This window comes from Phalacrocorax aristotelis, chromosome 2 (genome assembly GCF_949628215.1).
Source record: "Phalacrocorax aristotelis chromosome 2, bGulAri2.1, whole genome shotgun sequence".
Lineage (NCBI taxonomy): Eukaryota > Metazoa > Chordata > Aves > Suliformes > Phalacrocoracidae > Phalacrocorax > Phalacrocorax aristotelis.
The window spans coordinates 9,675,193-9,702,352 of NC_134277.1; the positions used below are offsets into that span (position 1 = coordinate 9,675,193).

Sequence of the window (27,160 nt, forward strand, 5' to 3'; positions counted from 1 at the left end):
AAAAGAAACCTTCACATCCCATTCTCCCAAATCCAGTAAATTTTGAAGTTGGGTTGTTGGGTTTTGTGTTGCTTTATTAAAAAAGATTTGCAACGTGGAAAATTGTTGCTTCATATTTTTTTTGAAAGTACCTACCTGAAAAATTGTACATGTCTAAATTTGGGGTTTCTCGAGTATAAGTAAGTTTGACTTCCAAATTTTTATAATGGTGCCTCCTGTTGTGTGCTTAGAAGATTCTTCTTATCACAGTCTTTCTCCAGTTGGAAGATTGCAAGAGGGCAGCGTGCTTCTCAAATTAACGTATAACCTTGTTCTTAATTCTCTTCCTGTTTGTCCAAAATGTAGCAGCACCTGTGTTTCGTAGGGTGACTCATACCTTCCAGGGGTTCAGGAGCTGATGTGTTATCACTGAAGTGAAATGTGTGATGTGTATGCAGGGGCCTTTATTGAAGATACTTCGTGGTTTTGAACAAAAGCAGCCACATGATGTAATTTGGATCTGGCCTTACCTTTTATGAAGACTTGTCATTAATTTTTGGACAAATGATTCTAGCCTCTTTTGCTTCTAATGTTACAAATGAAACAAATGAAAATAAACTTGCTGAATTGATTTGTGTATGTGCCACAGATCAAACCATTTTGATTGCTCGTCCTTGCACCCATTCTACCGAGGGACACAAGTGAGCCTGGTTGCATGATTCCTTTTTTTGTTCCTTGATAGCAAACCAGAACACTTACAGTATCTGATTCTTCGGACTCTGCATTTAATTCTGTTAACTAGCAATGAAGCCTGAAGACCTCTAAAAAGGTGTGGATTTGGTTTTTTACATCTACTGCCTGAGAGGCAAGCTACTGATGCTAGGGCTTAAATTACAGTAGGAAACTTAAACGCTTGTTTTAGAGCACATCTTTGCTGTCTTTTCCTCAGTCAACAGTGCTGTTCTAAGTTCTGGAGAATGATGTGTAGGACTGCTGCTTCTCTTACTGCTGCTCTTCAGACTCAGAAAAGCAGCCTGTAACATTTTGTTTTAGCACTTTCCATCAAAGCCTCTTTGGACCTTAAGGCAGAAGAAAACGTATAGCTAAGGCTTGGTCTTTCCTTCAGACTACAATGAAATATGTTGTGTTCAAGAACTGTTCAAAGGGAGAGGATAATCTCCACTTCAAACTGACAAACCTTAACAACAACAAACAAAAAAACCACCACCAAAACCCAACAAAAAAAAAACCTTCCACAAAGCTAAGGGAACTGCTTTGCATCTCTGGCCTTGTACTCTGCAGCCTCCTGTAAAAGAAGGAGCTGTGTACAATATACTGTTTCTTCATGTTGTAGAGTTTTCTACAGAAAAAGGTGAAGTATCAAGAGTTTATCTAGGAAAAAGGCTGCTTCAAGTTCTTCTGCTACTTCACTTACAGATAATGTTGCTTTTGGCAAGCTGTGAACTTAATGACATCTTTGGAGGGTGTCTGCTTTCTCCCAGTTGCTTGCCTTTTTTTTTTTTTTTTTTTTTTAGTTTGTTTTTGGCAGTGCTGCTGCTTGTTGGAGAAATCTGTACTGGGCTTATTAAACTAATGGGATGAAAAATCATTAGCGATAGGCTTTGTGTACTCTTTCCATCTTGACCCAATGTACTGTCTTGCCTGTTCTGTGTGTTGAAGCTTCTTATTACATAGTATAGCTCATTTATATGTACTATCGGTCATATATACATATATGCACACACACTGTAGTATAGTGTAGTATATATAAGGTGCTCTTAAAGCTAAGTAGCAGAGGATTTAACAGCCCTTGTTTTCAGCCTAGTGAGGAGTTTGCCCGTTCTGAATCTGTACTGTTGGGTCATTTGCACAACTAATTCCAATTAAATCTGACTCCTAATTCAAATATTTTGTTAATGATTGCAGGGTCATTATGTTGTTTGGTCTACTCTAGCTGCAAGGGTATTTTACTGAGAACTTACCAGTAGTGGCAACTTGCTCATGATGATGGATTTAGGTTTATCCGTAGCCTGCTAACAGGCTCATCAGCAGTTGTCATATAACCTTAGAGCTCTTGGACCTTGATTTCAAAACTTACCCTTTAAGAAGGAATTGAATTTGTAGGACCTGTACTGATTTCCTAAGTATTGAGTTGAGTTCCTGAAAGGAAAATTCCAGATTATATTTGAGATCAAGTTGCCTGAAGGTTCTACTAAGCATTAATCTAACTTCATATGTGTTGGTAATATAGTTTGTCAGTTGTCTTCTATGTTTAATGCTAGCGTAGTTGAACTAGCGTGTATGTGCTGCACAGGTGTATTGGTCAGAGTTCCTCAGGATGTTCACTCCTTGTCTGCTAGCAAGACTCATTTAAGCATGCCACGAAGTACACATACTTGTGCTGCTATATGCAGCCTTTGAGTTAGTGTTTTGTGCTTACTAGATCATGATCTGCATCTTCCAAGGCCTGCAGAAGTGGTTAGATGATAATATGAGCAGACAAGTCCCTAGTAATAAAGGACAGCTGCTAGAAGAGCTGGTCTCATGCAGATCCTTGCTCATATTGACACCTTCAATTAAACATAAAGGAAATAAAAAATACAGTGCTACCTCCATGGGTTAATTTGGTACTGGCTTGCTTTCGTCCATCAAACCCATTTAGACAAAATGTAGAATATTCTGATCTAAAGCAAAGCAAGTGAACAAACGAATTTATTAAATTAAGTGGAAGAGGTTTTGAGTTTGGACAGTTTTGGTAATTGAGATATTTACTGTGTCTGAAAATGACTGAAAATTTTATTCTTTATATCAGGATCTGCATAACAGCACACCCTCCCATCTGGAGCTTATCTGTATTTTGTCATGCTGTGCAAACCATATTTAAGGGTCTTACCCTTTTACTGTATTTTGTAAGGGCCTTATTTTTTTTAACTACTTGAGTTTCCTACCACTGCCGATTTTACTTTGTGGAAGTATATTCCTGTTACCATCTATCATTGAATACTGTAATATATTTGTTATAGTGATTAGGCATTAATCACCACTGTCATAGTCTGAAGAGTATAGAGGAAGATTAGAACCCTTCAGTATATGAAGCACTCTCTTAAAAAGAGAACTACAGCCCATACTAAAAAAAATATAAATAATTCAAAAATCCAGTTTCGTAAGTTTTATTTTAGCCATTGACTAGGCTGGACTTCTAGTGTGAGACGTGCAGCTATTTCTTAGTCACTGTGGGAATAATCCCTATCAGTAGGTGCTCAGGGAAGAAGCAGTTATATCTGAAGGAAACAAGTGTTCAAGGTTTGTACATCTGGATTCTACGAGTACGAATACAACTCTAGTGGGCTTTTATATCTGTGAACCAACTGTATGGTTGGATCTGTTCTGCTCTTTTTTTTTTTCCCCCTTTGCTTAGGGAGGATCCTGGGATGTACCAGGGTACCAGGGATAAAAGCACTTGAATTAGTTAAAAACAAAAATGTTGCACATTTGGGTCTTAAAATGGCATTTGTGTTGGCAAGAGCTTGTACCCAATTACTACAAGGCAAATAACTTCATCGTGGATTCCCAGTATTTGAGAAATATTTTTGCATTCTTTATGCTGTAATTCACCGAAATGCAAAATATTGTTACTTTGAGAGCCTGTTTTCGTTAGGGGTCATTAATATATCTTGAGTTAGAATGCTGTGCTCCTTACTATCTGTAAGCAGTCTCTACAAGTCTCTAACTTAATATTTCAAACAGTTGAAAATAAAAAATACATGAAAAAAGTATGCTTTGTAATTTTGAGAAATGCATGTGTTTGTATCACAAGAGTAATTTGATTTCTTTTTTAGGATATTGGGAATCTTCATTTCCTCGACTTTTGCCCATTTCGTACAGCTTTTCATAACAACCCGCTGTGCCAAAGTTGAAGAATCTTTAGAAAGGTTATTTGATGGTGTGTAGTACTTTCAGAAGGGCCCAGGGCTGGAATATTAAAGGCATTCTCTATATACCATTAATATTCCAACACTGCATTTGGCAACATTTTGATTCTGAAGAGAGTGCACGAGTTCAAGGTCAGAGAGATTGACTTGTGCTGTTCATTATAACCAATTATTGTGTGACAAATGAGTTTGAGATCAGGCTGAAAATTCTGTGAGAAAAATCAATAGTTCTAATCAGGGCCTTTCAGGTCATTTACCACCCTACCTTTTGTTACTTTGTCAGAAAAGAGCAAGATAAAACCTGTGTGACAGTGGGTTGCCTCCGTATTGTTACTTTCCATTTGAAACATATTTTGATATCTTGAATTATATTAATAGTTTAATTGGTTTTAGAAACTTCTAAATGAGTTCCAATTTGTAAAACTTTTTTAAGTATTCTGATAAGATTTCTCAACTGGTATTAAAGCTCTTCTTTCCCCACCCTCCCACCCTCTCTATCCAGGAAGTTCTAAACCTGATTTGAGCTGTTTGTCTGTAATGAATAGCAAATAAACCTTAGCAGCAGATATACTCAACTAATAGCCTTAGTTTGGTATCAGAGATAATTTAAAAAGCTCTTTGGAGAGTTATAGCTTTAAAACATCTGAAACAACAATTTAATGTTGTTTTGACCAAACTGGGCATTTGTTGAGAATTTTATAAATTAATTTGTATTTTCCTTTGTAGTATCCAGATGAAGATGAAGAAACTAGATTGTATCGTTTGAAGATAGAAGAGCAGAAGCGTCTAAGAGAAGAAATTCTGAAACAAAAGGAGCTGAGACGGCAGCAGCAGGCTGGTGCTAGAAAGAGAGAATTGCTGGAAAGACTTGCGCAGCAGCAGCAGCAGCAGCAGCAGCAACCTTCTACGCAGCAGTCCTACATGCAGCAGGAGGACGACTCCTCCGAGTTCCCCACCAATGGCAGCCCTTACATACCCCACTCTGGCTTACAGACCAGGCAAAATGTGAAAAACAGACTCCTTGTTAAAAAGCAAGATATGGTAGTTCCAAATATCCAACCCAAACCCACAGATTTCCCACAGGTCGGCGCAAATATGCAGTATCAAGGACAGCAGTTGAAGCCGGTGAAGCAGCTGAGGCAGACAAGGACAGTACCTCCGAGTCAGCCTCAGGCGCCGCAGAAAGTGTTACAGACAAAACCTGCTGCAGCATCGCTGCCCGTGACACAGACTGCTCGAGTAGCTTCAGCACAAGCAAGGCCCCAGGAACTGAAACCTGGCGTGAAAAGGACTGTCATGCAGCGGACAAACAGTGGTAGTGGAGATGGGCCCCATGTCGGCAGCAAAGTCAGGGTGATTAAGTTGTCAGGAGGGGTAAGTTTCCAAGGCTCATCTCGTGTGTGTGTCTCGTCACGGTTTGTTTTTGTGTGTTTCATTCCGTGTAATCCCAAAATAAAAAATGGGCCTAAGCGGATGAGGGCAGTAGCAGATTTAGCAGACCTAATAATCCATATTTTATATTTTCAGAACTGTGAGTTATTAGCAGTTATTCAGAAATCAATGTTTGCTGTCATGCTTTACTGTCAGACAGTTATCACTGAAATCACATTGAAATAATACTCCTTTCTTTTAAGTTCGTTGCAACTTGTGCCTGAAAGGTTCCTTAGCCGAGCTCCTTCTGCTTACAGTTGGTAGTTCTGATAATTGGTCAGAGGAAAGGATTTGGATGGCTGTCTTTAAGGTGCAGTTAAAAAGCTAGGCCCTGCTTATTCAGTAGTTGAAGCCACCTAATTTAGTTGTGTGCAAGTGCTGGTGTTAGTGTGGTTTCGGTACTCAAGGGAAGATTGTTTTTATTTTCTTCGGAAGTGTGTTGTGAAACTAATTTAAGCAGTACGTTGGAGGGGGATGTTTTCTGTTAGAGGCTGGGTTTAAAACGTTGCCATTTCACTGCTGCATCTAAATGAGATTTCCTTATCTTTTGATGAGGGGTCTATTATCTGCAGTGTGTCCCTTGAGCACCAGTGTTGTGGAGGACTCACAATGCTGGTCTTGATGGCAGTGTGCATATTTAAGATCTGGGGCTTTGGTTAGAAAGTATCTCGACCACATTTCTTCTGTCTTAATGAAAAGACAAGTTAATTTATTAGGGCTCTGAAGAAACTGAGATGAAGGGATGTAGCAAGATGGTGGTGTCAGTGTGAAATCTGTCCTCAGGTTTATGCTGAGGAGGAAAGAAGGATGTCATGTGGTTTAATACTGTGGTACATTGGAGGTGCTTTTTAGGAAGAATGCTTCTTAAATTATTCAGAATGTTAATTAGGGAAACTTGCAGAACTGCTGTAATCTATAATGAAGTGAACAGTGTGTTAACAGGGGCTGAACAAGGCCTTGGGGGCTGGCTTTACTCTGTAGGAATGGAGAGGAAGTTGAAATGCCAAAGTCTTAACTACTTTTTATAAATGTTCTTTCTACAGCTCATAAAACTTAAATACATTTAAAATTGTGAATTGCATAGTGACCATGTGGTCTTTCACAATATTAACATAAAGAATGTTATTGACTAAATAGAGCTGACAACAACCTGATTTGGAGGATGTCTAATTCCTCAGACATGGTAACTTAAGTACAGAGAATAAAGTACAAGAGGCTGGAAGAAATTGCTTCTGTTGGGCTAAAAATATTTATTTATAAATATGTCTGCAGGAATCCCAGTGGTCTGCAAGAGGTATGGCAGGTTTGTTGTTCATGAATAATTGAATAAAGCAATCATGCACAACTCTCTATTATGTGGTGAAACAAAACAATGCCGGTCGCCACTGTATACAGCTCTTCAAAACAAATGGTTATCAGTGCCCAAACCAGCATTCACAATGAAATAGTTTTTCATCATAATGCTGTATTTCAGAAAATCATAAATGATTTATTCCAGATAGTCTCGTGGTAAGCAAGAGCAATTAGCTTCATTAAATGCACGTGTAACCCCTCTTTGATTGTATACAGAAGCAGATTTGCTCTGTCCATAACTTTCAGATACCAAGGTTTTAGCAAGGTAAAACAGGTTCTTTACATGTACCCTTCGCTACTTTTTTCATATTGTCATGGTAATTTTAAGTTTTCTTTATGCCTGTGGAAGAACAAAAGTAAGCGCTGTAATTGGCTGTTTAACACTGATCAAGATAGTTGATTAACTTTTAATCAGTTGGTGACAAGCTGAATCTATGACACTGTTTCTTTGACCACACAAGGAAAAAGAAAAAATTGAGCAGCAGGGGAGCCAATCTTGTCTATTTTGACAGGATTTTAAAGAAGAATTAAAAGCTGCTTGGACTGAAATACTATAAAGATCACAAATCACATTTAGTTTCCATTTCTAGTGTTTAGTTCTGCCACGTGCTTTATTCATTGTCACAACTTTTGCCTTAAGCCTAAATATAAAGCAACAGCCAAATCTCATTTTTCCTAGCCATTCTCCTTAGCATGTAATTGTGCTTCCTCTAACTCCCTGCCATTGGCTGAAGGGATGGCTGGTATCTCTTATCTACATGCTCTGACTTGATCCTGCAGTTAAGCAGCCCTGCCGTTTTTCTCAGTCTAATCACATGTACCCTTTTTTCTTGCTAGAGCTCTTTTGTGCAGAGGTGTTTTGAATACCCATGTACCAGTGAGATGGGTTGCGATTAGACACAATGCACGTTCCTTTTTGAAGCTCTTTTGATGCCTGTTGGTAAAGACTTGGAAAGTCTCTTCTCTTTCCGCCTGCCAGCCATGGTGCAGCACGACAGTAGAGCTGTCAGCTGAGGAAACTGTTTGAGGCCAGACCCATACTAACTCTATCTAAAGCAAATTGACCTACAACAGGAGCTGGTAGCAAGGATTGTTCTAGATTTAGTAGGACCATCCATAGAACAGGATTAAATGGTGGTGTGTTCCTGGTGGTGTTCTTTTAGCACTTAAGGACATGTTCTTGGTCTACTGGTGAGATTTATGGTGTACAAAAACTGTCAGAAGAGAATGGTTTCTTCTCTTGAGGGCAATATCTTTCCCAGTCTAAGCTTCTAACTATGTGTTTCTGTGTTGCTGGGCACTGCAGTACCACTGAGGATCTCTGACCTCCAGGTAGGAGTATCTCTTGTTACTTCAGAAGGTAAAATGGCCTTTCGTCTGTTTCCACAATATTCTGTCTTGGGAGGCTTTTGCTTTTTAAGTATTTTTATGGAATTACTGATCAAGTTCCGAGAAATATTTTAATTTTTACACTTTGTCTGATACATAAGATGCCTTAATTTATGGCTTTTTATACTGAAAGAAAAGGGAAGTAGAAAATGATGCAGCATTTCCCGTATGTCAGACTAAGTCTGCATATCAAGGTGGCATATGTTAGATATCGTCATCAGATTTTGATGCTTTTTAAAACAAATTCCCTTCCCCCCCCAATACTGATATTCCCATCCCTTTCTCATACTCCTGTAATTTATGCAGGAATGGTAGTGCAGTGAATAGTTTTCAATTTTAATTACTCCTTTAGATGTTACATTCCTGAAAAATGAGGCAGTGCTTAGTGTTTAGCAGATCAATTTTGAGGTTTGTGTTTGGTGGTTGTTTTTTTTTTTTTTTTTCCATGGAGGCCCAAAGGTCTTTTGATGGATCTGGACTGCTCTATGGTTTGTGTGGGATGCCTCCAGAGCCATCCTTTCCATATACAGGAGTTCAGCATATTTGCTGAGTATTTTAACTAGTATATTTTACTAAGAAAATATGAAAATTGCTGGCTTGGTGAGGAGCCTGAAGTCAATCCTAAAGATACAAGTAAGAATAGACTCAGTGAGGTTGTAGAATGTTGTTTGTTGGGATGAAACACCCTAATAAATCACTTAAGAACGTGATCATAAAATTATATAAAAGGGGTGAAAGGACCATACAAATAATTTATTCTGTCTTAAAGAGGGAATAAACCTTTTTCTGAGATTTCAAGATTGGAGATTTCTTTGGCAATCTATTCCAGTGTCTAACCTGTACGTTTAGGACACTTAGAATTCTCTTGGTGACCAAACCGCATTTTCATGCTGCAATTTTGAATCTGTGACAAATTGCATTATACTTCAGGAGACATAGGAAGGAATTTATATATCTCTTCATGGCTGTATCTCTCTTTAAAAATATGTCCTAACTGTTTCTGAGCACTCATAGTCTTCACTCCTTGTTGACGGGGCATATTTTCTAACACCTTGGTGGTTTGTGGCAATCTCATTTGGGCTCTCAGTAACGAATCTGTGGTAAATAGTGCCAGTACCAAGTGCAACTGAATGCCTTAAGCCAATATATTAGAAGTGTCTTTGGTCCTGGAAAAACAGGTTTGTGCCAGCTACAGCCATAAATATCTTAAGATCATATGAAATGTGCTGAACATGTTTTTTCATTTAGTTGGAGCTTCTCTGGGAAATGGTAATATCTTAATCTCTGTATTGTTCAGTCATCTTATATTGTTGTTGGGTGATTTCTCTCTAGCCAGAAAATGGCCTGCCATGCTCAAAGAGATGTGTGCCTGTCCCAAAGGCCTGAAAATGCTGGTTCTTATGCTGCACCGAGAACACACCAATCTCTGTCTCTGTGGAAAGCTGCACAATGAGCTTTTTTCGTAAATAGATACATTAAAAAAATACCTAAGAATCTCAGTGTTCCCTGTTTGGATTAGAAGCAATATCTTATTAGTGATCAAAATTCCCGAAAACCTGAGATGATGCTTCATCTGAAAAGAAGAAAGATTTGGCAATTTCTTTTTGTTTGAAAAGCCTGTCACAAAGAATGTCCTTGGATTGTAAAAAGAAAAAAAGAATTGGAATGGAAGATAGACAACTTTATTCATATTTAGAGTAACTGAGAAGTGTAAGAGATGACTATGGAGTTCTAAATATGGAAAAAGATACTGATTGAGATGATTCGTGTTTGATAATGTAACTTTATCAACCAACTTTGCTTAATGTTTGTACTTGTTTCTACTTGCGTGTATATGTTCAAGTTTAATTAAAATATTTGACTTGAAAGCTCTATAGTGCCTTTCATCTAAATATGTCAGGAATTACAAACACTAAGATTTTTTGGCATTTACATGACAAGTTCTTGAGGGAGCCCAGCTCTGCAGTGCTACCAGCTGCGAGAAACCACACAGGAACTCTCGCTGCATACCATACTATTACTTCTTAAGAGGCAGAATGGCATTGCAGTTTATTTCTATCACAGTATTTGAAGGAGGTCTGAGCGATATCTGTATTCTATCAGGAGTGGGCTGAAGGAGCTGCAGAAACCATAGTATCTGAATGCCCGGATACCACGCTTGTCATTTAGAGAGTATCAAAATGGGCAAGACCTTTGAAGTAGTGCTAATGGAAATGCAGTTGAAAAGGACTCTGCCTGCCACAACCTGCAAGATTTCACTCAAGAAGTATCCCACAAATGGACATGAATGTCTTTCTTCCGTCTCAACAAAAAACAAACCCCACAACAAAAAAAAAAAAAAACAAAAAAACCCACAACCAAATGAAATAAAATAAAAAAACGTACCCAAAAAACCCCACCCCAAAACAACAGACAAAAAAAAAAAGAGGAAGTCAGGGAGCCCTGTGGTATTCTGGTTATGAAAAAGGTATAGTATTCTCATGGAACATCTGAAAATGAGCAATAAACCCTGTCCTCCCGGACCTCCAGTGAGGATGGTCCCTGTAGAGACAGAATATGTTATGGCTTGGGGGTAGTGAGGTGGGCTGGGCTGGGCTGTACTCTTTGGGGCATATTTGGTTACAAAGAAAATGAAATACAAGGGCATGTGTGGTCACACTTAGTAACTAGAAGGACTTACGGTGACATCCAAACCAGACACAGTACTTTTTATAGGTTTGCAATAAAATCCTTGAAAGGGGGAAGACATATCTACCTAAATTAAATTTAACTTTGCTGTGGATAACTTGGAACTAAAATGCAATAAAGTATTTCCAATTGTAGACTGCAGAACAGGTTTCTCCTTTTCCTCAGGAGACTTTTAAATTGTATGTTGAAGAGCGCTGCTTCCTCCAGAACGCCCTGAAAGCAAGGCGCATCTGGTATTGCTTGTCGCTCTTGTTAAGTCTCAAAGGAGAGATTTTCTGCCATTGTAAGTGTTAGTGCAAAATTCATATTGGTACAATGTTGGTGTTAGAGTGTCTAATAGCCCAGTTTCCTGATGGGAGATGACTAAAGGCAGCTGTAACACTGTTAAAGTACATTACGAAGAGAAAAAGGTAGTTTTCAAATGAAAATTAGTTGATCGCAATCTCTAAACTTGGGAGGGAAACATGCAGATTTAAATTTAATATTTTGAGAAGTCACAAATCCTTTGTTAAATGGTATTTCAGGTTTGCCCACTTGGAATAGACCTTTAGTACTGAGGTGTGGCTCTGATTTGGGAAAATCCTGACTCTTTACCCACCCCCCCACCCCCACCCCCGACCACTTAATGTGGGTTGTCCATGTCAAGGCTGTACAAGGAGCTTAGGGCAACACCCCAGAGGGATTCAACTTGCCGCTAGTTTTAAGCTTCAAGGAACATGAACTAGAAGAACTAGATATGACACAAGAGGGGAAGCTCCATTTGTATTGGTTCCAGATATTCAGTACTGGCTTTCTCATGCTAAGGCTGATGTCTGGCTGAGAAACGTTCCTTCAGGAGCTTGGGGCATCAGAAGTTATAGATTGCTGATATTTTCCAAGACAAGTCTTTTCTCTTGGTTATTTCTCTGTATGTCCAGTCTTCACTGAAATTCTCTGTACAAAAAATTATCCTGGAGACTGGCAACTGAAGAGAGACCCATGAAACTGCTCAAAAAACATGTTTATTGACATCTATGTTATGTATTTTGCAGACAGCAATGTAAAAATGAAGGTATGTCTGAGAGGATTATAAATAGCCAGTACAGAAGGTTGGTTTTGCTGTAGCTTTGACGCAAGGTTGTATTTTTTCCATAATGATCTGGTGGGTGGTTGTACTAGAAAAACATGTAGTTGTGATTCAACGTCTGATCAGCTGTGTTTCTGTCACTCCTGGTGAAACTTCAGTGTAGCATAGGTATGGCTAGGATTCTCCAACATCTCTTTGGCCAGGCCTTCTCCCTGCTTTAGTTCTCCTCTCAGGCAGATGAGGAGATACTGAAGGTAAGAATTCTGTTAGTACACAGGATTAAATAGAATTAGCTGCTTTTTTTTTTTACAACACATTTTCTTCTTGCTGTTGTGACTTTTCATACCCCATTAGGCACAGAAGAGAAGATAGTCATCACATTATGGCTTGCTGGAGCAGCTTAGCAGTGTCTTTTTATGACAGGAAGGGAACTGTTTCTGCATTTTCTTTATTTATTTATTGCTTAGTCTGGGTGCTCTTCTTTGAGGTAAGTTTGCCCCATGCAGAGGTTTTAAGCTGGGGAAGAATAACCCATAATTCACTGGCCAGCACCGGAAGTGTCTTTTTTCTGGTGTGAATGAGGAGTGCTTTGGTTGTTCTGCCACTTCTGTAGTCTCATGTTGCTTATTTCTGTGTGTACTCTGATTTGAAATTGGACCATTAGTATGTCTTAAACCAGTTGTTAATGGTAAGTTGTCTATTCATAGAGTATTCTAGCCTGGTTGGAAAGCAGGAGTTTATGTAATGCTATTCTTGAATTTAAAAGAAGACTTTTAAAGGTCTTAGAAAGCCTTTTAAAAAAGTCTCCAGGTGTTTCTCTTTGGCATTTGACAGACTGAAAACAGGTCTTCAACTGTTCAGAAAGAGTGCTTGGTCATGTCACTTGGTTGTGGGATATTTGTCAAGCGATAAGCTTCCCATTCCCAGGTCCCGTCTGCCACCTGGCCATATCAAAGAGAAAGTGTTTGGAGTACCAGTCAAAGAGAAAGAGCTAGTTACTAGGGGTTTGCCTTTAATATACATTTCTGATAACTGTAGTGAGAAAATACATATACTAGGTGATAGTCTTTCTTGCTCTATGTAGTTTTTGTTTTACTGTTTTTTTTCCCTTGTTGTTACATGGGGATCACAGTTGTCTGTGTAGATGTCTCTCTTTTTTTACTAGAGTCAATCGCAGTATCAGTAAAATACAAGTTTACATATGAAAACCTATATAGCTGATGAAGAGTAATTTTTCTTGTCCTTGAAGTCAAGATCAATTTAATAACCTAAAGGATGGGTTTTCCCTCTTTTAACTACTGGAAAAACTGACTTAAACTGGTAACAGATGAGGGGGTTCTCCTTTCCTAAAGGAAATCAATTACAAGATGTTTTTGGATTGAGATTTCTCTGCAAGATTTAAGCCTTCATCATGCTACAAAGAATTTGAGTTATAGTGCATCTAAGAAAACACGAAAACACTTCGCTTCTCTGTGTTTTTTTTACACAAATCAACCAGAGTTTATTTCCTTTAAGTGCTTTATCCAGCATGTGCATCCCTTTACTGTTGGGTGATTTTTGAATTAGCTTTATAAAGATTACATGGATAGACGCAGCATTGTCGTAGTTAATAGAAACCTGTGCAGTGAGGTCTATGGGCTGCAAGATCACTAACAGTGCCAATGACAGTGAAGTATGGCCTTATCGAAAGGAGAATTCATAAGAGGCTGCCCTGGGACACTGCACCACTGTCCTTCTGTGTATCCTGACAATGTTATCTGTCCTCTCAGTACGGAGTATCAAATGTCTGTCACGAGTACAGAAATTAATTTAATGTCACCTGAAGACATGCAATTAATCTTTTAGAGGTTTTCATAATACCTTTACAGAAAGAGTTGCCAGTTTGGCGGATTTGGATTTTGGGGTTTAGCAGAAGATAAGGAAAATTAATTTTTCATCAGGGTTAATACAAGCTAGCAGGGCCACAAAGGCTGAGAAAAATGGTTTGGGAATTTGTCAAGTGTTGTCACTCTAGAATAATGCTGCTTAACGTCTGATAGGTGTAATCAAGAGTTGAGATTTCTATAGAGGGGGATTAATCAATTTGCTCACTACAGAATGCAAGTTGGTGATACCATTCCTTCATGGGGTTTAGGAATGAAAATAAGATTTGATCTGTCAAATTGCAAGCAGCTCTGACAGTATCAATAGGCATTTTTATCAGTACATTTTAAAGCATTTGTTATAAATAAATTTGTCCTGCTAATGTTGGTGGCAAATAAACTTCATTGTCAAACTGTCATAATGATTATGATAGAGAGCTTCAGCTTGCTAAATCCAAGGAGTCCCTCATAAAATTCTGCTTTTAGAATTTGTGATCTCATTTGACAACGGTTTTTATGTTTCTCAAAACACAATACTGACTATATATTTATGTGTCTATAGTGAGAGTCTCACTATTGAAAAACAGCCTTGATAAGTATCAGGGAATTGGTTTTAAAATTCATGGCCATTGAATGGTGTCATGTCTCTTTTTTTGTTAGTCCAGTTTTGGATCAAAAAGTGCCGACTCCTCCACAGTAGAATTTTGAAAACCATTCACCATGTAGACCAAATCCTCTGCCTCTATCTTTTGAGTTTTGTTTAATTACACACAGGTTTTGAAATTAACTTGTTTTGGCACTGCTAACAGTCTTGCAGTGCTTGAAATTTGAAAGATAGTTTTTATCCTTTCCCCTGAACAGAACTCCTGCCACTTAAAAAAAAGGCATTTTTATTACTCCAGAATGAACCAAATAATGGAGAAGTTTCATTCAAGAGAACTCTTTCCTGGCCATATGTTAGGAAGGCAGAACTTGGAAATTCAGAGCTTGAAGGTCAGAATGATTTGTGATATAGAAATTTAGCAGTAGGAAGTAACAGGAAAACATTCTTCCTTTATTGGTTTGCAGACAAAGAATAGAAATCTTTCTGCAGAGGACTTTAGAAGAAATTTGCAGTATAAAATCAGCTTGTATCAATCAATCTCAAGTCTCTGGTGGACTGAGAAGCATTCTAGCTGGTTTCAGCACTTTGCATCAAATTGTATAAGGCAGGCTGTGATGATGAATAGATGCATCTCTGAAAAATTTAGTGTTGCTCTGTACCTCCCAGGAAAAAAAAATCAGATAAAAATGTATCTTGACAAGAGAAGACTTAAAATTTTAATGCCTCATTCTGTTGCTACATGTTTAAATTTGGGGAGGGCAGTGGTTTAAGCGAATGAAAAACTGGCAATACAGAAATTGTCTTTAGGAAGGGCAAAAGTTGATTTCAAGTGAGCTAGAACAGAGACATTTGAAGTAGAAGAGATGCTAGTACTTTTGCTTCTATGATTTAGACGTCATTTTGGGTAGCTTCTGCAATACAGCTTCCGTTCAATTATTTGCTTGCCTGTAACTTTGCTGCGTGCTTTGATTTACCTTTTGGGTGACAGCTGATCGTATACCGTCTGAGTGAAAGTCAGGAGTCAGCGTATGTACAGTCATCTTTACAATCATACATCTTTTCCTCCAGAATGCTCTCATATGAGCGTGTGACCTATAAGTAATGTTCTGAGGTTTTATAGCTTCCAGTCCAGATGTTAAAAGGTCTTTGTCGGTGTTTTGCTTGACTTAGTCCTTCACTGGCACACCTGAAGAAGCCACTAATTGTCTTGTATAGAAGTTTAAAGGATGATGTTGGTGGTGACTCTAATTTGCCAGTAAATACTACATAGGTTGCTCATTTTGGCTCAGACAGTGCTTGGTTTTGCTCTGATGTGTCTTTAACCAGCGAAAAAAAGAATTGGTGCTGAAAGATGTTGTCTGAGGCTGTCATTGTGCTTGTTAGGCACATAGGGACCTAGGAGTCACGTTTGATTTTAATTTTCTTAAGAAAACCACCAAATCTTGTCGTCAGTTGAAGCCAGGGCTGCGCTCAATGGGAAACAATGTATTGCTGACTTGCAGGGAGCACTGTTAGTCCTTGAGCACCAAGTCACTCCCTTGTGGACCTCTTGAGAAGTGGTGCTGCAGGTTCATCTCTGCTTCCCCTCTTCAAGTCATCTCCAAAAGCAGCAGATGTTCAGAGCAGTAGTATAAAGAAAGGGTCTGATCCAGTTGCCCTTTCTTCCTTCTTGTTGCAGGAACAAGCAGACCTTGCTCCATCCCCTTTTCTTACCCTGTAGAGTTTCCTTATTGTTTTGTATAGGTTTTCTTATTTCTGAAAAGTTTTAATTCATTAAAAAGACTGGAGATGTTTCTACCTCTTCAGACTTTTGCAGGAGCGTCATGCTAGCAGTGAGGACCAAAGGTGGCATTTGAGACCCCAGCAGGGAACAAACCCTGTCAAATTTTTCATCAGCGTGAACCAATGTTGTGTGCTTATGCCTTTGACTCTGTTATAGTTGTGTGTTTAGTTTATACACTTTTATTTGGTGATAATTGGGCTTGGTAGCTAAATATTGGGTGGTTGTTGGCCATCCTGGCCTTTTATAGGAAATGATTGTTTGCTTTTGGAGTTTCAGTAATGAGCATGTTCGATGTGTTTTGTACCTGAGGGCGTCACTCTCAGATGTTCTTCCTATGTGCTGGGATGGCTTTTTGGTTTGGAAATAAATGCTTGCAAATATTTGTGGTTGTTTTTCACAGTAGGCAGTTAGCAGAGATTAGATTTTAACTCCCAACTATTGTGTTTAAATTACTCCTAAATTTTTTTGTTCCTTTTAGTTTCATCATCTTCCAGCTGCTGTAGGATTGAATAAAATAAATTATCTGATCAGGGAATAGGGCTTATGGTGATGCTGATATTGGAACTAATACTGATATAAGGAGGATTTAATGCTGGTTTCCTGGTAAGGTTTTGGTTGCGTGCATACATTTGGGTTTTTCAGGAGAGGAAAGCTGTCGCTTTTACATTTTTGAGCACTACTTGATGAGAGAGACTGTGAAGGGAAAGCTTTATAATTTCTCACTAGGTACTGCTCAAAGGTTTATATACAAAGTTTTCTACGAAGCCATGGAGCCGTTCAGTTTAGCAGGGAAAAAAAACCCTATGTGATTAGAAGTGGAAAAACTAGATGCAGTTTTCTGTTGCTTTCTCACTTTGGACACTGGACGAAAGCCCTTAAGTGGGAAGAGCTTCAAGATTTTCGCTATGGTAGATTGTGCTTTTGAAGTGTAGATGGTGCAAGGGGGTGATGAAGCTGATTTGTCTGGGATTTACGTAGTTGAGTTCTTGAGAAGTTGTTGCCTGCATATACTTGGTAATCCAGAGGACTTGATTTAGGGGTGTGAATTGTGGACTGGTGAACTTGCAAACATGAGACTATTCTACAGATCACCTGTACCGGACTATTTATCTGCAAATGGTAGCAAAAAGGCTTAGTAACCAGTCCTCAGTAGGTGTGTGTTTAATGCTGGTAGAGAGGTAATAATTTATATTCTCAATCAAGATAATCTCACTCTTACACCATAAGCCTATTCCTTCTGCAGCCTTGTATTTTGTCTCCTTATCTGCAAGAAACTTGTCCGTTAGGAAGAATCCCTCTGGTTCGTGACATGTTACAGATGCAAAAGGAGCTTTGATTTGTGAATATTTTAAGGGAGGGGGAAACCCATGTAAATAAAGATGCTTCATAAGCTTTTTTTTTCCCCTTTAGACATGCCTTCTACCTGAGAGATTTTGCAGGGTTACCTGAGGTTGGTTAGGGACTTATACCTGCAGGGGGAAGGCTCTGTCTAATGTCCACTAGTATTTGTGTTCTAAAGTTAGAGTCCAGTCAAGGCATAGATACTGCTGTTGAAACCATGCAATAATACGGTAAGCTTTATAGATGCAAACGTACCTGATCTTTTGTCGGGCTCTGCTGTCTCTTGCTCCATGGGGTGTTTTTCAGTGGTTGATCTGATCTGGACAGCAGGGCACAAATTCAAGAATCACCTATCTGTAGAAAAAAAACTGAACTGTTTCGGTAGAGCAGTGGAAGGGAATCATTTCTCTCTTGGTGCTTTCAGCTTATGCTTTTACTGTGCTTGACTTACTGAGAGATGTAGTAGAAAGAGCTACACTGGATGAGAGGGGCACTGAGGTGGTGTTTTGTTGTGCTTGTGATTATAAAAATCTGTAATAAGAGCTTTATAAAGCAAACAAACAAACAAAAAACCCTGAGGAAGAACTGTTCCAAGCATAGACAGTGTTTGAGGAAGGAGATTGCTCAAAAGGCGGCTGGTATAGAAGTTGGCGGGATAAGTGTGCGCTTCAAAATAAATACCAGTTTTTTAGCTAAGGAGAGATTGGAGCTGTAAAGATGAGCAGAGTATTTTTCCTGGTCCTTCCAGCCTTCACAGTTGTTTGCTCCTTCTTCTGAAGAAAAAATAAATAAATAAAAATAACACACACCATAGTTCCCATGTAACCCTGGAAGGAAGAATGATTTGGAAAGAGAAGTGAAAACACCTTGCTTCTTTGTACATGAAAAGACATTATTGAACATTGTAATTATAATAAAGTCTGAACAAAGTAAACTGTTCTTCAGATATCGTGGATTTATTTTGGGCTGAAGCACAATTTCCAGGCTGAGCCCGTGCACACGCCTGCTGGTTTGCCTTAGCAGGCAAACGGATGGGCGTTCTCTGCGCACTGAGCGAGCTGGATGTGGCAGGAGGCTGCTCAGGTTGAGGTTTTGCAGTGCCTGGACATTGAGCCGCCTGTTGTGTTGTTGATTTCAGCAGGGGGGAGAGGATGCTGGCTTTTTTCACCCAGAGGGCCAGCCCCAGCGGCCTCAACAACCCCCGGAGCCGAAACAGCAGCCAGTGCGGAAGGTCACATTGACAAAGGGAATGCAACAGCAGCAGCACCAACAGCAGCAGCAGGCACAGATCCATTCACCAGCTCCTCAAGGAGTCAAAAACATCCAGGGAATTCATCAACCCAAAAAGGTGATTTTTAGATGCATATTGCTGCTAGGAGTTTCACTGTCTAGCTGTGTTGCTCTATTAATAACTAGCATTCTGTTTGTCAATTGCTAGCGCAGGGCTGCATGACCCAGGAGATGCATAGTTGCATATAAAGCTTTTAATCTAGAGAGGCCTCTTTGTACCCAGCACAGACTGGAGATGCCTGCAGGTTGTTTCATCTGCTGACTTTCTGGCCAGCACAGTACTCCCTGCGGGAAATGCGTTTGTCCCAAGATAGCTGCCGTAGGAGATGGTATCCAACGTGCTTTCTGGCTTTGAAACCAAGAGTTGTTCTGAAGTTGTGCTTAAGCTTATATTCTGGCTGTTTCCTGCATATGTAGGAGCACACAGTGACTGTTTCAGGATACTCTTCAGTCGATCCTCAAAGTTGGTGTCGTTCAAAATAGTTGATCTCATAAATGGATTTTCGCACTGATCGCACACTGGGAGGAGGCAGGCAGAGGATTTGGGTGGCACTGGCGTTTGCCTTCTCTGCATTTGCAAACTCTCATGCCCCCTGAAAATAGCTGGTATTTTGGCTTTATGTTATGTCTTGGTTTTGAACTGTTGGCCATAATCTTCCTGCTTCATGTAAGGATAAAGTTTCCTTGCTGATGTGAAGGGGTGTGAAAAGTTGTTACCCTCCATAGGCTTCCTAAGTAGGAATCGAGAGACCATGTTGAGCGTTAACTCAATGTTAAGTGTTAACTCTGTTTAATGTTCGTTACCCGATTTTGTTGTTGTTTTCCCTTTCTCCAACTGTTCAACCTTTAATTTACAAGAATTAAATACGCACATTTCCTGCTCCAGAGGATACTGTGGTGCCAGATCCTACTGGATTTGGGAGAAAGGAACTTTGAAAAAAAATTGTTTTGTAGTTGTTTGCCATATGCGAGTACTCCATCCTGATAACAGCCCAAGAGTTGGTAGCAATAGAGACTGGGGGCGCTTGAAGCAGTTTGCTGGTCTTGTGGGTACATTAAATTTACCCATGGTTTAAGAAGAAAAAAGGGAGAGGGTTCACTCGTCATTTTTTTTGGCCAGACTCAAAATATGGGAGGTGAACACATGCTGCTAATGTGAGCAGTGTTGAAAACTAAGTTACATATTTTGGTCTGACACCCTCCATTGCCTGGTTGATCTCTGCTAATGCTGGGGCTTTTAGCCTCAATGCGAAAAAAAGAAAAAAATTATATATAAATATATAAAACCTTTATATAACCTATATAACTTGCTATGCTTCTAAAACAAGTTTGTGTAAGCAGTGGGTGAATATGTTAATAAGTGGCCTTTCAAATCGGCAAACAGCCATGAGCTGTTTTAAATCAGTGCGTACTTTAATCAAGTCTTTAAGTAAATCGCCAACTTTTGTATCATCTGTCAAATGCAGTGAGCAGAAGCACTAGGTAAGTAAATCAAAATACTGTTACTTTTGTTGTTGGCAGGTCATTATGCACGGGAGAGGCAGAGGAGTAGCAGGCCAGATGGGCCGAGGACGCTTGATGCCAAATAAACAGAACCTGCGAGTGGTGGAGTGCAAACCTCAGCCCTGTATCGTGTCAGTTGAAGGGCTTTCTTCATCAACTACTGATGTCCAACTGAAAAACCTGCTGATGTCAGTGGGACCCATTCAGGTAGGTCAACCTCGGTTTATCATTTTTGTGCCAAAAGGCTTTCATTCCGGAAAGCTCAATTAATTCCCTGACACTAAATACAATGTGTGTTTATTGGTAATTTATGTTTGAAGGCACCCCCACCCGCACACTCTACACCTGGTAGCAAAGACAAGCACGTGACGGTATTGCGACACGGGAGGTACGGCAGGATTTTGCTAACCATCACATTCCTGCTGCAAAAGAGTCTCCTTCATTTTGGAGTGCTTGTACCTTATGTTATTTTCTTAAGTGATACCAGCATGTCCATTCGTGAGGTTGTTAAAACCAAGCGATCAGATCAAAGCGAGTATATTTTTGGTTGCTGTCCTTGTTGTTGTTGTTGGCTTGCATTAACATTTACCGATTCCTGTCATTGCAGTCCGGGGGTAGGAGCACTTAATGACCACTACCCAGTGGAGATTTTTACTGTGTAGCACCATCTACTTTTTCAGATGAAAACATGGTCTCCTTTGAAGGATTTTCTTTATCCTTTGTTTTTTTAGAAGGTTCTCTTCAGGAGGGGCCTATGAGCAAGGTTATAACACAGTCACACTGTGAAGCTTCTGTTCATAAACTGCCTCCTGGAACTGATATATCAGTTAAACTGACTTCAGGAAAACAGGAGGTTTTCAAAGCACTGGAGGGCTTAGGAGCTAGTACATTTGAAAATATCAGTCAATGAATAATGAAACAGAGATGAGGAGAATTTTTTTCCTTTATTTTTTTTCCAGTTTTGGGTGCTCCCTTTGGCAGGATCAACATTTTCAGACAAATGGAATGCATGAATCAGAGCTATTCTTTGAGACTTCTTTATGAGTGGGATCATCTCTCTGTTGCAAAACACACTGATCTAAAGATGTACACTCTGCCTCACTTCTTCCCAATTTAGTAAATGGAATAATGCTGCATTATTTACGTCGTCAATTCAGAGAGGTTTAATTTGTTTGTGAAAGCAAAAATACTCTCACAAAATACTTCATCCCTTCATGTCTGTAGTACTCTAGGAAATTATTCATATGGTTCCAAAGCATATTTATTCAGTGTTTACTTGCTAAATCTTGCATGAGAATATTGGAAGGAGATTATTAGAAACCCTGTTAGGAAGTACTCACGATTGAGAGAAGTTATTGAGAATGTGCTAAAAAATTTCTTCAGTACTTGCTGTTTCATAACAGACTCCAGACTTTGGTCTCCCAGTTCAGTGTCACAGACCAATTTAGAAGTGTGTGCTTGTAGGAAAAAAGTGATAACTAATTTTCCAGTGGGATTTGATACATCCCTGTGTCCTACAGAACCTGCATTCCTGCAGCAGCAGCAGCTGTACCTTTGGAAACTCTGGTTTCTAAATCATCATCTATTTTTACTTTATCAGAGATCTAGAAGTAGTACTTGAAAGAGATGTTTGAATTTGGCTAAAGGTGCAGAAGGCTCTTGTGCTGATTCTGCACTTGAATTCAAGTCTGACTTGTAGAAGGCTAGAAGTTTCCTGACTTGTTTGAGAGTGATGTTTCACGAATGTGGATAGTGAGATATACAGGGGAGAGGTGATCCTTTCATGGGAAGAATATGGGACTGGGACCATCATGTGAAATATTTAGGTCTTTTTGGTTTGTTTTTCTTTCATGGTAGCATGATGTACCACAGAAGTGTTAACACATGAAGTGAGGAAGAGGCATCAGTGTTTTAAGTGACTTGTGAGACAGGAACTAAAAATGTTTGAAAAATCTGAGTTCTCCTTCATCACAGTAATCACATCTGTACAGGTGGTGCTGGATTTTGAAAGAGATCGATATCCCAGAGTGCAAGAGTGGATTTTCTTGTGACTGTAAATTACTGTTTTTAGTAGTGTTTGTGCTTAGCGCTGTACAGAATCCTCAGGAACTGGAAATGGTCAAGAGGCTTGATACTGAAGGGATACTCTACTTGGTTATTTCCTCATTCTTCCTTGAAAGTGCATTTCATAGAAGTGACTTGCCATGAGGAGTGCAGAAGCGAGCCACTGAAGAGAGCAGAGTAGTGAATGGAGGGGTTCCTTGCCAGGATTTGGAGGTTTCATGCATGAGGACAGCATGTGAGAGGCAAGGACAGGTCACAGCCATGACCAGAGCAGAGATCTCGGGTAGTGCCAAGCTCTCATCTTCTAAGATGAAGCATTACAGCTTGATGAACTGAAATAGCAGGGATTTGCGGAGATGGCTATTGTGAGAAAACAGCAAGGTGAGACATTCTAGCTGTTTTTTTGGAAATGAAGCAAGGTGCCCAGGTTTTCAGCTGGTTCAGATGGAGTTCAAGAGGCAGTGAGAAGAGGGAAAGGTGAGTCAGTTGTAGCTGACTCTGTCTTTATGGTATAGAATATCCTGTCTTTAGCTGTTGACTATATTCAGCAAAACTTTCCCTAATGAGCTGAAATCTGAGACCTTGGTTTCTTGAATTTTATTTGTCTGGGGGGTGGGGGAAGGATCTGTGTGTCACTCATGCCTATTTTTTGCAATTACAAAAGAAATTTCAAATCTGAATCGGAACTTAAGGAGTTCTCCTGCCTGGATGGTGTCTTGAAATGACACATTATCTAACCATGCCGATTATCTAACACCCAAATCCCTGGTTTAAAGTAAAATTCCCAAGCTGTAGGACATATGGCTGTAATGGTAAGCAAGCATCTTGCTTCAAAGTGACGTGCAAACGCAGCCAATAAATCTGAACGTTGCCTCTTGTGTGTCAGTTTGTGATGCAGTCAAGACACGAACGTGGGAATGGCCGCACTGGGGCATAGCTCCCAGAGGAGGGAGAGAGATACTTCCCAATGATCTCTCTGCTCTTTGGCAGCAAGAATATAGATCGTGAGCACTTGTCCCACCTGGTACAGGAACTCTGCTTAATCTGCACCTTCCGTATTGGTGCATCTGTGGAGCAACTGATCCTGCACCAGCTCCTATTTTCAAATATATAGTTTGGCTCCTGATTTTGTTGCAGTGCACACATCCTGTATGCATTAACTCAGGAACAGGATCTTCACTGGCATAACAAAAAGTTTTAATGTATTTATGGAAACAGTCTATAATTTATCCATGGGGTGAATGGGGAGGAAGAGATTACTTTTTTTTTCTGGGTACAAAAGGGTTGTATTTTTATTTTTAGCTTTCTCATGTCAGTATCATTACTGCGGTGCAAGTACCTTGCATAAACCTTGGGAAGTAGAAAACTTACCCCAATTTATGATGTTCAGTGATGGTAGCTTTGCCGTCAGCTTGCATTGAGGTGGTGGTTCTGTGAATCAGGGTTTGGGGGAATAGCTGTGCATGTGTAAGAGAAGATGAAGGAGACTTTTACAGTTGAAGTTGGAAATTCAGCATTTTTCCCTTCCATATCCTAGAAACCGAGAAAATTATCTTTTCCCACATATGAGCTTCGAAATACCCTCTATTGCCTCATCTCTGAAGACTCTTTAATTCTCACCCTTCCTTCATTAAAGCTGCACTTTTATTAATGTAGGAGAAAAAAATACCATCAAGATTCTCAAGAGACTGAATAGAAGAAAATCTTCGGGGCTCCAGGAACAACCCCTTAGTCATAGATGCATTTTACCACCCAAATACGGTTAAATTAGCAGGAAGAGTACTTCCTTTCAGTATATGGTTTGCTGTCAGACTCTTTCTGGAGAGAGGATAAGCTTTCAGATACAAATAATGTACCTACAGTAAAATCTGAGTGCTGAATCAAAAATATTTACATACTAAAATAAACTTATGCATTCCAGAGCATTGGAAGTACAGGAGATTTCTGAGCACACCATCAAAATAGAGCCTCCTGGAGACTGCTGGAGCAGTGACATTTAGGACGCATCCATCCAGAAACACTTGCTAAAGTAGATTACTAACAAGTTGCAAAGATCATTAAAAACCCAGCACATTTTTTTGTTGTTCTTGTATCCAAGTTTAATGTTTATACTGTCTAAAGAGGCTTGCATTCAGCTAGCTATTGCTCGTTACTATTTTTTTTTTAAGTGGTGGTAGGTAGAGGGGATCATTTTCTTGATCTCCAGATAACTTGGCTACTGAATGATTATTCTTTGGAAGTGTTCCATCATCATCTTTAATAATATTTTCTTCCATCAAACGGTTGCAAACATAAAACATCAGTGCAAAAATCTCAGTATTGCTTTGTGAAGATTTAAGATCATAAATTCTGAAGGTGAAAAAAAAAAGGGGGTAAAAGAAAATCTCTAAAAACTCCACTGTTGTGTATCGGAGGTGATGAGAATGCTGCGATCATGGGTGTATTTTGACTAGTAGTTTTACAAATTGATATTTTACTCTGATAACGCAGTCCTTTCTTTTCTGATCTCAGAAGGGAAAAACAATTGCCATGTTGATGTGCTTCTCTTCACTTTCTTAGAGTAACAGTGCTACCTAGTGTTCAGTTAGGGTAAAGGCACCTACCTGCACTGACGCTGTAATCAAAACAGAAAAATTTATTTTTAATTTAAAGGCTTATCAGTGGAAATGATGAGCATGCCCAGAACATGAGTGCTCCTCCAAGACCAGCAGGGCAGTTCTTCACGTGACGCAGCACACGAGGTGCACAGGGCTGCTGTGATGACCTGTGTGGTATTCCTAACTGTAGAAACATTTTCAGCCAAGAGTTTCTGCCAGCTCCATCGAGTGCGGCAGTCCTGCTCTGTCCTTGGGTCTGGGAAAAGACATGAGCAGGTCCATAATGAGCCTGTCCAGTTCAGCCCTGCTGTAAAGCAGCATGGGATCTAGAGGCACTTGTCTCAAAGATAGATGATCTTTTCTTCTCATCTCGTCTTGCACATGGAGCTGGAAAGCTGAGCACTTCTAAAGGCAGATAGTAGGAAGTCAAAGGTGGCAGAGAAGCAGCAACGAGGGACAGAAGGTGGGAGAAATCAGTTGCAACAGCTGAGGATGAAAAAACACATTCTGTCCTAGCCTCTGTGCCTGTTGGTAATGGCTAGGAAGTGTTGCTCTCAGGAAAGATGCTTCAGGTATCAGGAGACTGTGACGATAATAAAAATCTGTCAGCATTTATTGATGGGAGGGAAGAATAGATAGAATCCGATCTTTCTTTTTAGAAAGTGCCTGCCATGCTGCTGTTCGGCTTGTTGCAGAGCAGGTTGGGTCACACACTGGAGATGATGTTGGTTAGGAAAGTTTACACTGTATTTTTGCGTAGAACCTTTTATAGTAGCTTCGTGTAGACTGCCACTCCTAGTCCCAAACTCACCAATGAACTGAATGTACAGTCTACTATGTAATCCATTTACTTCAGAGAAAGAAATTAAGTGAAGGAGGAAACTTGTTTCCCATGTGTCTTCTATAACTGAAATGAGTGCTTGCTCTAGTCTCACTCTTGCCTGCTTGGTTTCCATTTCCCAGTGCTCAGTTATCTGCCTTTTAACTTATCATAGAATCATAGAATCTTTAAGGTTGGAAAAGACCCTTAAGATCATTGAGTCCAACCGCTAACCGATCACTGCCAAGTCTACCACTAAACCATATCCTCAAGCACCACGTCTACCCTTCCTTTAAATACCTCCAGGGATGGAGACTCAACCACCTCCCTGGGCAGCCTGTTCCAATGCCTGACAGCCCCTTCGGTGAAGAAGTTTTTCCTAACATCCAACCTAAACTTCTTCCTTTCTGCGTAACCTCTGAGAGTTTTGGTGTCAAAGGTGTTTGCTTTCTGCAAGAGATCTCTTACTTACTACGCATGGATGTCATGCCACCTGTCTCAAGGCTCTTTGTTTTGCAGTGAAGCTTAACTAGAGATCATTGTGCTGTTATTATCATACAGGTTATTTCAATATTATTTTCACTGATATTGTAAAATTGTAGATTTAATCACAGAGCGTCTGTAAGGGAGAAATTTGAGTGGAGTGTGGATCTGCAGAGGGAGCGGTCTTTTCGTGATACGTATGCTTTAGTCCCTGGTAAGAGTTCAGCTGCAGAAAAAGCCAGAGCTGCTGATTTTTTAAGTTGTTGAGTTAAGTAATATGTTTTAAAATAGTTTGTAGTCAAGTGCTCAATCGAAAGCATGAATGACCATGAAATACTGGTTTTGTTGCATTTTCCATTCAACACAAGACCTGCATCTTCTCACGACAGTGCCTAAGGAAGCAGAAAAAGGAGATAATCAAGATCAATATGAGCTCTATATTGCCTAAGTCCTTTCCATATAAAATATTTCTCCTCAGTCTAAACCATTTTTTTGTTTGTTTTTAATGCTGGGAATATGTCAAAGTTTAATCTCTGTTCTCCAGTGTCAAATAGGAACATGCCCAGAAGATCTCTGATCTCAGGCTGGTCTTGGGAAGTGCCGTATGGTAGATCTGTGTGCCCAAATCCATAAAGTAATTTGAAATAACCCTGGAAGTTACTGTGTGTATTGTCAATCCTTTACACCTGGGTGGATCTGGGAAGGGGTTTTCATCCTCTGGTGAACATCTGACTAGGTCAACTTAAAGAGAAGATGTGAATGAAGTTGTTTGCTCAGAGCTGTGACATCTGGGAGGATTGTGATATTTCAGTTTCGGAATTTATGATAGAAGGAGATTCTAGTGGAGCATAGTGTGGCAACAGGGAAGTGTCCTGTGGAGGAAACATGAGTGTCCCACCATTAAATGGGAAGTCAAGTGATGCTTGATAGAACCAGCCTGCCTCCAGATGCAGTGCTGCATGGCTGGTTGTTCCC

General features: G+C 39.7%; 1 protein-coding gene across 10 annotated transcripts in view; it reads left to right on the top strand.

Annotated features, from left to right (window-relative positions):
• The window catches only part of RBM33 (RNA binding motif protein 33), a 105,507-nt gene that overhangs the window by 67,002 nt on the left and 11,345 nt on the right, over nt 1-27,160 (top strand). For 3 of the 10 annotated variants that reach the window (XM_075082355.1, XM_075082357.1, XM_075082359.1), the window contains exons 15-17: nt 4,638-5,285; nt 18,567-18,776; nt 20,240-20,428. In XM_075082355.1, coding sequence (XP_074938456.1) covers nt 4,638-5,285; nt 18,567-18,776; nt 20,240-20,428 — 1,047 coding nt within the window. Of the gene's footprint in view, nt 1-4,637; nt 5,286-9,416; nt 9,957-18,566; nt 18,777-20,239; nt 20,429-27,160 lie in introns of those variants that run through there. The other 7 variants (XM_075082363.1, XM_075082364.1, XM_075082365.1 and 4 more) reach the window with 3 other exon arrangements.